Genomic DNA, 15,428 nt, shown 5'->3' on the forward strand with positions numbered 1-15,428 from the left:
ATGTTCCGGGTAGCACGGTTTCCGTTTTGTCCGGGGAATGTTGATAGTGGGACACCATCTGCATTTGTGCAGAAACTAGCTGTCTCATATACATGTTTACTTATTTCAAGCGTTTTATCCACAGAAGTACACTAACTAACATAAATGAGTTGTAAAGGAGACTCAAATGACTCTCCTTCCAAACGCAAAGTTGTGTATGTCTATAGTCCTCAATACACCGAGACATGCGACTCGCTATCAAAAGTCCCCAACCGGGTGAGTTGAATGGGAACGCTAGCTAGCTATGGATGCTCGCCAGAGAGGCAATACTTTGGTCATTATTTACAAGTACTGAACGATTTTTTTTTTTACTCCGTGTCTCTAGGCAAGTATGGTGCATTCACTCATAGAAGCTTATGGTTTACTTCAACACATGAGGTAAGTTAACTTTGCATGTTTGTCAAAAATAAGGGATTGAGCTAGCTAACGTTAGCTCTGGCAGGGCGTTGTTCTGTTGCCCTCTACTCTCGCACTGGGTAAGTTTGTTAAATGATTGACTAGACTGTAGAATGCTGTATGGAGTGCACCTGGTGTCATTTCTCCAAAATAGGAAACAAACAACTTTTACCCCCAGTCTAGCGCTGGCCAACGCGCATTATATTAGCATGCAGCTCGAAGTGCAGAACGTATGCGTATGGACCAGAGCTAGTGCGCTGTCTAACTATGTTGGCTAACGTTAGCTAAGCCATTTACTTTGTTTAACCAACTGAACTTGGTACTTGTTTTACCTACATTATATGGACATTTGAGAAGTTATTGCTATTATTTTCGGTTAGAATAAACCAACTAGTTAAATAGCTAACCTTACCATCCTGCTCCAATGCCAGTACCACATTCTGAACTCTATCTACAGTTCTCGAACAATATGGATTGGAATCCTGTAAAGTAACTAAATACAAACTCAAGAACAGTCCTTCAGTATCTATGGTCCGTTCATTCTTTCAGTGTTGTGAAGCCCCGTGTTGCGACCATTGAGGAGATGGCCAAGTTCCACACAGACGCCTACCTGGAGCATCTCCACAAAATCAGCCAGGATGGAGACAATGATGACCCCCAGTCTGGGGACTTTGGCCTGGGTAAGAGGAGAGGGAAGAGCAGGATCTCATTTTACTTACGTTGACACGCATCAATCCAATGTATTTATAAAGACCCTTTTTTTATATAAGCAATTGACACAAAGTGCTTATACAGAAACCCAGCCTAAAATGCCAAAGAGCAAGCAATGCAGAAGTAGAAGCACGGAGGCTAGAAAAAACTCACTAGAAAGGCAGAAACCTAGAGGAAACAGGCTCTGAGGGGTGGCCAGTCCTCTTCACGGCTGTGCTGAGTGGAGATTGGAAGAGTACATGGCCATTAAGGCTATATAGTATTTCAAGATGTTCAAACATTAATAGAGGACCAGCAGGCTCAAGAGAGGAGGGGAGGGGATTGAGAGAAGGGGGGGGGGGGTTGAGGGGGAGAGGAATGTACATAGTCAATGGTAGGCTTCGAGGGGACTTCTACAGTAGATTAACCTATAGCTCATCTCTTGGCAGTAGTACTGTACCACTGACCTCAACCGAGAGTTTCTGAGCATTCAGTCAGCCCACTGACACCCTTAACAGATCACAGCAAAATCAGTCTACTTAAACAGAACAATACTCAATCATGAGGCATCAAAGCCAAAGGAAAGGAATAATATTAATAAATTCTATAGATGGAAGGAAAGTAGTGTAGAAACTTACTAAGAAATGATTAGGCAACAACAAATTCAATCCCTTCTAGACAATTTGCTGGACAAAATGTTTCACTGTAAGAGTGAAGGTGTAGACCTTGCAGTATAAAACCTAAACGACTCCCAAGTGGCACGGCACTGCATCGCAGTGTTAGCTGTGCCACAAGAGATTCTGGGTTTTGGGTCCAGGCTCTTATTTGAAATGTTTCTAAAAAATCCCCTATGGGGAAAAATAAATGGTAGAAAAACAATTGGAACCATTTCCCTGTTTGACCCCCTAGGTTTTATGGGTATTATGACACCTCCACTGTGGGGGTCTGTAAGGAGGCCTGCGTCTTGTGACCGTAGTGTACCTGTAGGTATGAATGACGGGACCAACTTGGAGAGAGATGTAGGAATATGTCCATGTAATGCTTTGTAGGTTAACAGTAAAACTTTGAAATCAATGACTGAGAGGGAAGTGGGAGAGTACATTCATGCTAGCAGTAGAGGGTGCTCTAAATCTGGAAAAGAAAACGACACACCACCGGGCGAAAGGTTTACACGGCTGTTTTTGGCAACACAATATGGTTACATAATCAATTTACATTAGAAAACCTCCATTGATGCTTAAATATATACAAATGACAGATTGGCATTCCTACTGACAGAAGACACTTCACCCCATATGTGTCTTTCAGAATTAAGATTTTGGGTGAATCTCAATAGTAAATATCAACCAAGGGTGAATCTCAATTGTTTTTCCTTTATTGTATTGGTTCCCTGTGTCCTCTCCTTGTCTCCTCAAAGCCCATTGGCGCAGAAGATCTTATGTGTTTTGAGAGGGAGGTGAGGACATGAGGAATCAAGGAAATAGAATTTAGATTCTCCCTAGGTCAGCATGTTATCAACACTCTAGGGCTGTGGGTGGGAGACAGGAAAGATGCAACCCCTTTCTGTTGTTATTTAATGGGTTAACACTCCTCTTCTGCTAACCTTTCTATTCTAAAAACGTCATAATCTCACCTCATCTCCATCTTTCCAATGATCCCTCCCTTCACCACCTTTCCTTTTCATTGTCTCTATCTTCTGCTTCCTCTTTGTTTCTTCTCCACAGCTCTGTCTGGTTCTCTCTCTCGCTCTCTCTCTCCATATTATGTCTATATACAGTGTTTAACGATGTGCAAATAGTTAAGTACAAAAGCGAAAATAAATATGGGTTCTATTTGCAATGGTGTTTGTTCTTCACTGGTTGCCCTTTTCTTGTGGCGAAAGTTCACAAATATTTCTGCGGTGATGGCACACTGTGTTATTTCAACCAGTAGATATGGGAGTTTATCATAATTGGGTTTGTTTTCAAATTCCTTGTGGGTCTGTGTAATCTGAGGGAGATGTCTCTCTAATATGGTCAAACATTTGGCAAGAGGTTAGGGAGTGCAGCTCAGTTTCCACCTCATTTTGTGGGCAGTATGCACATAGCCTGTCTCTTGAGAGCCAGGTCTGCCTACGGCGGCCTTTCTCAATAGCAAGGCTATGCTCACGGAGTCTGTACATAGTAAAAGCTTTCCTTAAGTTTGGGTCAGTCACAGTGGTCAGGTATTCTGCCACTATGTACTCGCTGTTTAGGGCCAAATAGCATTCTAGTTTGCTCTGTTTTTTTGTTGATTCTTGCCAATGTGTCAAGTAATTATCTTTTTGTACCTCATGATTTGGTTAGGTCTAATTGTTGCTGTCCTGGGGCTCTGTGCGGTCTGTTTGTGAACAGAGCCCCAGGAACAGCTTGTTTAGGGGACTCTTCTCCAGGTTTATCTCTCTGTAGGTGATGGCTTCGTTATAGAAAGTTTGGGTATCACTTTCTTTTAGGTGGTTGTAGAATTTAACGGCTCTTTTCTGGATTTTGATAAATACCGTGATCACCCTAATTCTGCTCTACATGCTTTATTTGATGTTTTATGTTGTTTGCAGAATTCTGCATGCAGACTCTCAATTTGGTGTTTCTCCCATTTTTTTGTGAATTCTTGATTGGTGAGCGGACCCCAGACCTCACAACCATAAAAGGCAATGGGTATAACGAATTAAAGTATTTTTAGCCAGATCCTAATTGGTATGTCAGATTTTGTTCCTTTTGATGGCATAGAAGGCCCTTCTTACCTTGTCTCTCAGCTCGTTCACAGCTTTGTGGAAGTTACCTGTGGCGCTGATGTTTAGGCCGAGGTATGTATCTTTTTTTGTGTGTGTGCTCTAGGGCAGTGGTTCCCAAACTTTTAATGTCCCGTACCCATTCAAACATTCAACCTCCAGCTGCATACCCCCTCTAGCACCAGGGTCAGTGCCCTCTCAAATGTTGTTTTTTGCCATCATTGTAAGCCTGCCACACACACTATACAATACATTTATTACTCATAAGAATGAGTGTGAGGTTTTTGTCACAACCCGACTCATGGGAAGTGATAGAGCTCTTATAGGACCAGGGCACAAATAATAATAAACAAGTTTTGCTCTTTATTTAGCCATCTTACATAAACTTATTTGTTCATTGAATATTGTGAATAACTCACCACAAGTTAATGAGAAGGGTGTGCTTGAAAGGATGCACATAACTTGCAATGTTGGGTTGTATTGGTGAGAGTCTGTCTTAAATAATTTATCACACAATCTGTGCCTGTATTTAGTTTTCATGCGAGTGAGGGCCAGGAATCCACTCTCACATAGGTACGTGGTTGCAAAGGGCGTCAGTGTCTTAACAGCGCGATTTGCCTAGACAGGATACTCTGAGCTCAGCCCAATCCAGAAATCTGTCAGTGGCTTCTGATTTAAATTCAATTTTCACAGGACCGCTTGTTGCAATTTCGATGAGGCTCTCTTGTTCAGATATCGGTAAGTCTTGCACTGTCAGGCCAATTATGAAAGAAAAAAAAGAAAAAAGATATGGAACAGTTGAAAACCTCAAGGGTAGAGGACGCAAATGCATTTTGCCCCCCAGGATAGGGAGGAGGATGGATGGTGAGAAGCAACAAAATCCCCAAGAATCACTGAAAGAATTGCAGGCCTTGGTGGCGTCTTTGGAAGGGCTGCCACCTCCACAACCACAGGCTCTTTGGAAGGGTTGCCAGAAGAAAGTTGCTTCTGACCCCAAGACACAGAAGCAAGTGCTTGGAGTTTGCCAAATGTCATTTAAATTATGACTGGAAGAAGGCGCTCTGGTCAGAAGACCAAAATTGAACATTTTGGTCAGATACAGCATTGTCATGTTTGGCGTCGAAACAGAGATGCATACAGGGAGAGGTACCTCATACACACGGTGAAATATTGAAATATGGTGGTGGGTCAGTGACGTTTTGGGGCTGTTTTAATTCCAGAGGTCTAGGGGCACTGGTTAAGATTGATGGCATAATGAATTCCAACAAGTATCAGGAAATTTTGGCTGACAATCTTTTTAACTTTTTAAAATGTGTTTAACCAGGTAGGATAGTTGAGAACAAGTTCTCATTTGTTCCAGTCACAGGCAGCAGAGAACTGGAAGGAAAGGCGGCCAAATGAGGTGTTGGCTTTAGGGATGATCAGTGAGATACACCTGCTGGAGCGCGTGCTACGGGTGGGTGTTGCCATCGTGACCAGTGAACTGAGATAAGGCGGAGCTTTACCTAGCATGGACTTGTAGATGACCTGGAGCCAGTGGGTCTGGCGACCAATCTGTAGCGAGGGCCAACCGACTGGAGCATACAGCTTCCAGTGGTGGGTGGTATAATGTGCTTTAGTAACAAACCGGATGGCACTGTGATAAACTGCATCCAGTTTGCTGAGTAGTATGTGGAAGCTATTTTGTAGATGACATCGCCGAAGTCGAGGATCGGTAGGATAGTCAGTTTTACTAGGGGTAAGTTTGGCGGCGTGAGTGAAGAGAGGCTTTGTTGCGGAATAGAAAGCCAACTCTAGATTGGATTTTAGATTGGAGATGCTTGATATGAGTCTGGAAGGAGAGTTTACAGTCTAGCCAGACACCTAGGTACTTATAGATGTCCACATATTCTAGGTCGGAACCATCCAGGGTGGTGATGCTAGTCGGGCGTGCAGGTGCAGGCAGCGAACGGTTGAAAAGCATGCATTTGGTTTTACTAGCGTTTAAGAGCAGTTGGAGGCCACGGAAGGAGTGTTGTATGGCATTGAAGCTCGTTTGGAGGTTAGATAGCACACTGTTGCCAAATGAAGGGCCAGAAGTATACAGAATGGTGTCGTCTGCATAGAGGTGGATCAGGGAATCGCCCGCAGCAAGAGCAACATCATTGATGTACACAGAGAAAAGAGTCGGCCCGAGAATTGAACCCTGTGGCACCCCCATAGAGACTGCCAGAGGACCGGACAGCATGCCCTCCGATTTGACACACTGAACTCTGTCTGCAAAGTAGTTGGTGAACCAGGCAAGGCAGTCATCAGAAAAACCGAGGCTACTGAGTCTGCCGATAAGAATATGGTGATTGACAGAGTCGAAAGCATTGGCCAGGTCGATGAAGACGGCTGCACATTACTGTCTTTTATCGATGGCGGTTATGATATCGTTTAGTACCTTGAGCGTGGCTGAGGTGCACCCGTGACTGTCTCGGAAACCTGGGGAGGCTTGGGCGAGTAGCTGCGGGCGGAGGGGCTTGAGCTGTTGGTCGAGGTTGGAGTAGCCAGGAGGAAGGCATGGCCAACCGTTGAGAAATGCTTGTTGAAATTTTCGATTATCATGGATTTGGCCATAGGTGGACTTTCCAACAAGACAATGACCCAAAACATACCTCAAAATCCACACAGAAATGGTTCAGTGACAACAAAATCTATGTTCTGCTATGGCCATCTCAGTCGCCGGATCTCAATCCAATCGATAATCTGTGGGCTGAGTTGAAGAGGGCAGTTGATAAGCGCAAACCCAAGAATGTGAAGGATCTGCATGGAGGAATGGTCCAAAGTTCCTCCAAATGTGTTCCTTAACCATGTAAAAAATTACAGGGAAAGACTCCATGCTGTTATCCATGGAAGAGGTGGTTGCTCTAAGTACTAAATGAGGAGTACGAATAATTATGAAAGCTTGATTTTGGTGAAATGTGTTTTGTATTAAATATTTGTATGATTTTGGTTGGTTCCATTGAAACATTAATAAAGTACAGTATTTCTCATGTTGATATTGAGTTTCTCTCTAATTATATTGTTTATTTTTTAAATTATTGTTTGTGCTTTGCCAGTCAGGGGTGGCAGTACTTTTGGAGCCCACTGTAAATGGACTGTTTGAAAATGGTAAATTATTTAAAAAACTAAATGTGACTCGCATTGTTATTTGGCATACCCACGACGGGGGTACGTGTATCCCATTTTGGGAATTACTGCTCTAGGGCAGCGGTGTCTAAATGGAATTTGTATTTGTGGTCCTGGGAAGTGGACCTTTTTTGGAACATCTGGGGGTAGAGGTCGACCGACTGATTTTTCAGCACCGATACCGATTATTGGAGGACCAAAAAAGCCGATGCCGATTTTAAATCGTCTGATTTATAATAATAAAAAATGTATAAAAAAATATTTGTTGTAATGAAAATTACAACAATACTGAATTAACACTTATTTTAACTTAATATAATACATTAATAAAATCAATTTAGCCTCAAATAAATAATGAAACATGTTCAATTTGGTTTAAATAATGCATGAACAAAGTGTTGGAGAAGAAAGTAAAAATGCAATATGTGCTATGTAAGAAAGCTAACATTTCAGTTCCTTGCTCAGAACATGAGAACATATGAAAGCTGGTGGTTCCTTTTAACATGAGTCTTCAATATTCCCAGGTAAGAAGTTTTAGGTTGTAGTTATTATAGGAATTATAGGACTATTTCCCTCTACACCATTTGTATTTCATTAACCTTTGACTATTGGATGTTCTTATAGGCACTTTAGAATTGCCAGTGTAACAGTATATAGCTTCCGTCCCTCTCCTCGCTCCTCCCTGGGCTCGAACCAGGAACACATCGACAACAGCCACCCTCAAAGCAGCGTTACCCATGCAGAGCAAGGGAAACAACCACAGGCTCAGAGCGAGTGACGTTTGAAAGGCTATTAGCGCTCGCTAACTAGCTAGCCATTTCACTTCAGTTACACCAGCCTCATCTCGGGAGTTGATAGGCTTGAAGTCATAAACAGCGTAATGCTTGAGCACAACGAAGAGCTGCTAGCAAAACGCACGAAAGTGCTGTTTGAATGAATGTTTACGCGCCTGCTTCTGCCTACCACCGCTCAGTCAGATACTTAGATGCTTGTATGCTCAGTCAGATTATATGCAACGCAGGACACTCTAGATAATATCTAGTAATATCATCAACCATGTGTAGTTAACTCGATTCTGATTGTTTTTATAAGATAAGTTTAATGCTAGCTAGCAACTTACCTTGGCCTACTGCATTCGCGTAACAGGCAGTCTCCTTGTGGCGTGCACAAGGACAAGTTAACTGTAAAGGTTGCAAGATTGGATCCCCCGAGCTGACAAGGTGAAAATCTGTCGTTTTGCCCCTGAACGAGGCAGTTAACCCACCGTTCCTATGCCGTCATTGAAAATAAGACTGTGTTCTTAACTGACTTGCCTAGTTAAATAAAGATTTAAATAATGGTGTAAAATATTGTTATGAAAACTTGAAATCGGCCCTAATTAATCGGTCGACCTCTAATCTGGGGCTATATGCTGCTGTAGGCTCTCCTTGGTTGGTGGCAGAAGCACCAGATCATCAATAAACAGTATACATTTAACTTCAGATTCTACTAGTGAGGCCGGGTGCTGCGCACTGTTCTAGTCCCTCACCAATTCATTGATGTATATGTTGAAGAGGGTGGGGCTTAAGCTGCATCCCTGTCTCACCCTCCGGGCCTGTGGAAAGAGATGTGTGTGTGTGTTTTGCCAATTTTAACCACACACTTGTTTTCCCAGAAGTGGTTAGTCTATGGATTCTTAAATTACTTTGAGCTGATTTTTGACGTGCTGTTCCTTTTTCCATAGTGTATTTCTCTCTCTCTCCTCGCATATGTTTCCACTTCTTTTGCTTATTTACTTTTCTGTCATTTGCTTCTCTTTCCTCCTTTCGCCAGGTTATGACTGCCCGGTGGTGGAGGGTATCTATGACTATGCTGCAGCGGTCGGTGGTGCCACCCTGACTGCTGCCCAGTGCCTGCTGGATAAGAGGGGTGAGGTGGCGATCAACTGGGCAGGAGGCTGGCACCACGCCAAGAAGTAAGGTTAAACTGTGTGTGAGGTGACCGGAAAAGGACCAGGGTGACATGTTGATGAATGTGTTACCAAAGCGTTCCTAACAGGAGGACACACTGAATTATGTTAGACATAAATGATCGTCAACACAGAAGGCCTCTAAGTCATTGAAAAGACAGCAATGCTTTAAGTATTTTCTGCGTCTCTCTCTCTCTCGTCCATTCTCTCTCTCTTTCCCCGCTCTCTCTCGCAGGGATGAGGCATCAGGCTTCTGTTATGTGAATGATGCTGTGCTGGGGATTCTCAAGCTGAGAGAGAAATATGAGAGAGTTCTTTATGTGGATGTGGACCTTCATCATGGAGATGGTACACACACCCCTTTATCCTTTACCTGAATTCTCACATCTAAATGTGCATTGATATTGTGTAAATATTATCTCCATATGAGTACAGTATGTGGATACAAATGTTTTGCTACGATTAATTGTTTTGGTCTGTCAAGGAACAAAATCATTGTGTTTTTAGAGAACAATGTAATGTTTCTCAGGTGTGGAAGATGCCTTCAGTTTTACCTCCAAAGTGATGACTGTGTCTCTGCACAAGTTCTCCCCCGGATTCTTCCCAGGTCAGTGGCTACACCTAATACAGTACTAACGACCTTTCTACTACAGTTGGAAATCTTCTGTGTGCGGGCCTCTCATTACTTTATTTCAGTATTATTGTTTAGCTTAGCACTGGTATTCTCAAGTTTAGGATGTGCATATCACCCTCCATTTCATCATAAGCTTCCTTTACCTGCGGTCCTTCCTCCTTGGGGGACCGCTTGCATTAAAACTGTACAACTAAAATAGGTGTGAAATCCGCTAACAATCTGAGAAATCAACCAACTAGTTTGAGAAACAATGATACATCATACTCCCACTCTCTCTCTGTCATAGTAACCCTACCATCCTGTTTTAGGTACAGGGGACCTGTGTGACACAGGGATGGGCAAAGGAAGATGGTACGCTGTCAACGTCCCTCTGGATGATGGCATCAAAGACGACAGATATTTCCACGTCTTCACCAGGTTATTAAAGCTAGTTACTTTTTTATTTACGCTGGTTATGACATAAGATACATGTAATCTTTTAAATGTTAACACTATCAGCAACATCAGAGACATGCTGCATGTCCTCTGCTTTCTCAGTAACGGAGATTTACAGACCTAATAAGCTAGAATTGTATGTTAGTAGTTTTGTTGATACTCTGCAACTGTTTTTCTTGTTGCAGAACCGTGATATCGTCTTTGTATATCTTATATGCTATGGAAACAACCATTTTCAAAGTCAAATGAAAACATTGTGTTCAGTACATAGTCTTAACTGTAACCGTCTTATATTATAATTGTTGTGTTAATATTTAACCTCTGTTTTGATGATTGTTGTACCCATCAGTGTGATGCAGGAAGTGCAGGCGTTGTTTAACCCGGAAGCAGTAGTGATGCAGCTGGGAGCTGACACCATGGCCGGGGACCCCATGTGCTCCTTCAACATGACCCCTGTAGGGGTGGCCCAGTGTCTTTGCCACGTACTAGACTGGCACCTACCCACACTGCTGTTGGGAGGAGGTGGGTCTGACAACACACACACACCAGGGTTTCTGTTAGCTGGTAATTGTCGGCTTTGGGCTGAAAAAATACATTTTAAAGCTGATAAATAAAATGGTAGCCGGCCAAATTGTCTGGGGCTGCATATCATACATGCCAAAATCATGCTTAAGCACCTTTCTCTCACTCCGTGCCCGCTGCCTAACGTCCATGCACCTGCTAGTGAGGAGAGGGAGAGATCGAGAGAGGGGCCTTGGGCTACTGTTGATTGCGAGGATGGAAGCCTTTTTCATTAAAGTAAAACAAAAGTTAGATTAGTCCCCTACAACGGGACAAGTTTTAATATTGAATTGGACAAAGATGACAAGAAAGTTGGCGCTGCCAACAGCAGGCTACTGGGCAACTCGCTATTCAGGTAGGATGCCTTTTTTCCCCCGTTATTATTATTTTATACCATTGTTATTGTAGGCCTATTTATTCATTTAATCCAGGTTTTTAAATGTACCAAACGTATTTTGTTTAGACTTCTTCTTTGGCTGAATTAAGTTCGATCTGTCTTTTTAATTGTGCTCCCTAGGTTAGAAGTAGGCCTGTTGTAAAATAAATATTATTACCATATTGCTGCTGTTTGTTGGGTAAGGTAGGCACTAGCCTTTCTTGGTAATTGCTGCAATATAGCCTGTTCAAAACTTTTGTGAAGGTTTAAGCCAGTTAGCATGCGTTTTGTTTTATTCTGTTGAGACATTTTCTTTGGCCAAATTAAGTTCCAACTGTAATATTGTGATTGCCGCAATATAATATCCTGCTCATATTTCCCCAATGAACAATTGCTTGACTTTTGATATTAACTTAATAAAGTTTAAACTTTTGCAAAGGTGTGGCTATTAGCCTATTATACTGCAGGCCTATTATATGAAGGCAGTGTGCCCAGCGCACTGAGGTGAGGATTTCTTTTTAAGTCTACCAGAATTACTCCTGTAATCTAACAATATAATGCTTATATTTTATTGGAAAAAATATTCGGAAAGAAAAATGAATGGCTCCTGTACGCCTATATCTATATAACAGACGCAGTAGCCTATCTGACAAGGATAAATAAATGCATGTCGATGTCGTAGCATGCTGCTGGCATATTTTGAACTCTCTCTCTCTCTCTCTCTCTCTCTCTCTCTCTGAGGCTAGTCCTAAGCTTCTTTTTTATATTTAAAATGTTCATATCATACAGTGGATGCCTAAGCGCGTAGGCTTATGCATGCAATGCCCTGATGCATTTAGTGCTCAAATCTCCAACAGCTGACCGTGAGGTGGACAATTATTGTTTAAGGAAAGTAAAACCAAGAAAACAATAGGCTATAAAGTCTTCCATATGCTACACTTCAAAAACAGTGTTTTTGTCATTTATGTTTTTGAGGACACATGAATGTAATTAATTTGGCAAATATCCTCATTTATTGATGGCGCTGGCTGTGTGGGTGGACGCCCTTAATGGATTACGCACCCAAGGCATATATGTATGACCGATCTCAAATATCCGATAAATAAGAATCGCAATCCTAACGGAAACCCTGACACACGCACAGCCCCACACACACACCGCCTGAAACCACAGCCCAGTGTCTACGCCACGTACTAGACTAGCACCTACCCACACTGCTGCTGGGAGGAGGCGGGTCTCATATCCGCTCGTACACACCGACACACACACGCACACTTACACAAAGACAACGGCACACACACATCTGAAACCACAGCCCAAGCTCCAGACCCCTCAGCCCTGTACCAGATGATACCTGTTAATTACACCAGTACAATGAAGCCTTTTTACTCACTACAATCCCTCGTTTTCCTCCCTCCCTCTTTTTCTCTCTCTCTCTTTCCTCTCTTCTCTCTCTTTAGGTGGGTATAACCTAGCCAACACGGCCCGTTGTTGGACCTACCTGACTGGGGCCGTACTGAGACAAACACTGGCCTCTGAGATACCTGACCATGAGGTGAGAGTAAACACACACACCATACATAGCCCCAAACACACACAGACATGCATGCACAAACTCAAATACGCTGACACACACACCCTTCGGTCAGTCTTCGCTGAGTCATTCCCTCTAATAAAAGATGGCCGCCCGCCCTCAAAGGGCTTGTTTCCAGGTGAATCAGGAGGGATGGAGGGAGTAGGAGAGGAGAGAGGGGACAATGCCACTCTGTCCCGTCCAGACCTGACAGAGAGGGTCTCTGTGCTTCTCTTTCTCTCCATCTCCATCCCTCTCTTTCTCTGTGCTTCTCTATTAATCTCTGCCCTCATCTTTTTTTCGTCTTCTTCTTAGAAGGACCTTGTGTGTTTTATTCCGGGGGGGGGGCTGGTTTTCTTTTGGCGGAAAGGTTGGCGAATTCCCATATAATTACATCAGTAGAAAAAGGGAGCAAATGAGGGATAGAGCTACAAAGAGAGAGATTTGTGTTCCATGTACAGTGAGGGGTAGTTATCTTACTCTCCTGAGACAAAGAGGGTCTTTCTGTAGTGTGTGTGCGCGCGTGCGTGGGCCATGATAAAGGCACCTTTTGTTTCTCCTCCACCAGGTCGGGCTGTTACATCATGTGACCTTTAACCTCATTAAGAAGGGGCTTACAGCAAACAAGTCTAACCAGCTGCTACAACACACACAGCCACACAAAATCAAATACCCCCAAAAGTCTCCCCTATTTTGACCCTCTTGCTCTGGCCATCAAAGAGTGGTATCCCTTTTCCGTCAAACACATACTCTCCACAGCCAGCTACCTCCTGTTATTGTGTCTCCACTACTACCCAAACAAAACACTATTTAACTCTGGCCTGCTGTGGTCTGGAGAGGATGAGGTAGAGAAAAGGATGGAGAGGGTGAGCAGGAGAGAGAGCGAAAAATGAGAGAGACTTGTAGTAGTATCGTCGTGTGTGTGCGTGCGCCGGAGAGGAATATTTATCCACAATGACCAAGCAAAGTGAGTTTCTGAGAAGGGAAAACAAAAAGCACTTTGTTGTACCTGAGACTGAGAGAGGCCAGAGCTCCCCTCTCCTTCCCCAACAGGCTGCAGCTTTTCTGGGCTGCCAGTACAGCTCCTAACTAGAGGTCGACCGATTATGATTTTTCAAAGCCGATACCTATACCGATTTATTGGCGGACCAAAAAAAGCTGATACAGATTACTCGGCCGATTTTTAATTTGAAAAAAATAAAAATTGTTTAATTAAAAAAAATATTATATTAAACGCTTTTATATTATTTATAGTAATGATAACTATAAATATAAATATAACAATACTGAATGAACACTAATATTTTAACTTAATATAATGCCTCAAGTAAATAATGAAACCTGTTCAATTTGGTTTAAATAATTCAAAAACAAAGTTTTGGAGAAGAAAGTAAAAGTGCAATATGTGCCATGTAAAAAAGCTAATGTTTTAAGTTCCTTGTTCAAAACATGAGAACATATGAAAGCTGGTAGTTCCTTTTAACATGAGTCTTCAATATTCCCAGGTAAGACGTTTTAGGTTGTAGTTATTATAGGAATTATAGGACTATTTCCTTCTATACCATTTGTATTTCATTAACCTTTGACTATTGGATGTTTTTATAGGCACTTCAGTATTGCCAATGTAACAGTATAGCTTCCGTCCCTCTCCTCGCTCCTACCTGGGCTCGAACCAGGAACACATCGACAACAGCCATCCTCGAAGCATCGCTACCCATTGTTCCGCAAAAGCCGCGGCCCTTGCAGAGCAAGGGGAACAACTACTTCAAGGTCTCAGAGCGAGTTACGTCACCGATTGAAACGCTATTAGCGCACACCCCGCTAACTAGCTAGCCAATTCACATCGGTTACACCAGCCTAATCTCGGGAGTTAATAGCCTTGAAGTCATAAACAGCGCAATGCTTGAAGCACAGCGAAGGGCTGCTGGCAAACGCACGAAAGTGCTGTTTGAATGAATGCTTACGAGCCTGCTGCTCAGACTGCTGTATCAAACGTAAAATCATAGACTTAATTATAATATAATAAAACATACAGAAATATGAGCCTTAGGTCAAATCCGTAAACTATCATTTCGCAAACAAAACGTTATTTTTTCAGTGAAATATGAAACCGTTTACGTATTTTATCTAACGGGTGGCATCCATAAGTCTAAATATTCCTGTTACATTGCACAACCTTCAATATTATGTCATAATTACTTAAAATTCTGGCCAATTAGTTCGCAACGAGCCAGGCGGCCCAAACTGTTACTCTGACACTGCGTGCAATGAATGCAAGAAAAGTGACACAATTTCCCTAGTCTAATATTGCCTGCTAACCTGGATTTCTTTTAACTAAATATACAGGTTTAAAAATGTATACTTCTGTGTATAGATTTTTTAAAAGGCATTGATGTTTATGGTTAGGTACATTCGTGCAACGATTGTGCTTTTTTTCGCAAATGCACTTTTGTTAAGTCATCCCCCGTTTGGCGAAGTTGGTCTTCACACAGTTTGCAACGAGCCAGGCTGCCCAAACTGCTGCAAATAGCCTGACTCTGTTGCACAGAACACAAGAGAAGTGACACAATTTCCCTTGTTAAAATAAATTAATGTTAGCAGGCAATATGAACTAAATATGCAGGTTAAAAAATCTATACTTGTGTATTGATTTTAAGAAAGGCGTTGTTAATGGTTAGGTACACATTGGTGCAACGACAGTGCTTTTTTTTCCGCAAATGCACTTGTTAAATCACCCTTTTGGCGAAGTAGGCTATGATTCAATGATAAACTAACAAGCACCGCATCGATTATATGCAACGCAGGACAAGCTAGATAAACTGGTAATATCATCAACCATGTGTAGTTAACTAGTGATTATGTTAAGATTGATTGTTT

At 42.4% G+C, this 15,428-nt stretch overlaps 1 protein-coding gene across 1 annotated transcript in view; it reads left to right on the forward strand.

Annotated features, from left to right (window-relative positions):
- hdac8 (histone deacetylase 8) overlaps positions 1 to 15,428 on the forward strand; it is a 36,958-nt gene continuing 21,530 nt past the window's right edge. Inside the window, exons 1-9 of the mRNA XM_024373292.2 lie at positions 1 to 255; positions 365 to 417; positions 985 to 1,115; positions 8,837 to 8,978; positions 9,208 to 9,320; positions 9,502 to 9,579; positions 9,915 to 10,023; positions 10,391 to 10,563; positions 12,439 to 12,533. Of these exons, the coding sequence (XP_024229060.1) occupies positions 145 to 255; positions 365 to 417; positions 985 to 1,115; positions 8,837 to 8,978; positions 9,208 to 9,320; positions 9,502 to 9,579; positions 9,915 to 10,023; positions 10,391 to 10,563; positions 12,439 to 12,533 (1,005 nt within the window). The 5' untranslated portion in view covers positions 1 to 144. The remainder of the gene's footprint in view (positions 256 to 364; positions 418 to 984; positions 1,116 to 8,836; positions 8,979 to 9,207; positions 9,321 to 9,501; positions 9,580 to 9,914; positions 10,024 to 10,390; positions 10,564 to 12,438; positions 12,534 to 15,428) is intronic.

The sequence above is a fragment of the Oncorhynchus tshawytscha genome, linkage group LG15 (genome assembly GCF_018296145.1).
Source record: "Oncorhynchus tshawytscha isolate Ot180627B linkage group LG15, Otsh_v2.0, whole genome shotgun sequence".
NCBI classification, from domain to species: Eukaryota; Metazoa; Chordata; class Actinopteri; order Salmoniformes; family Salmonidae; genus Oncorhynchus; species Oncorhynchus tshawytscha.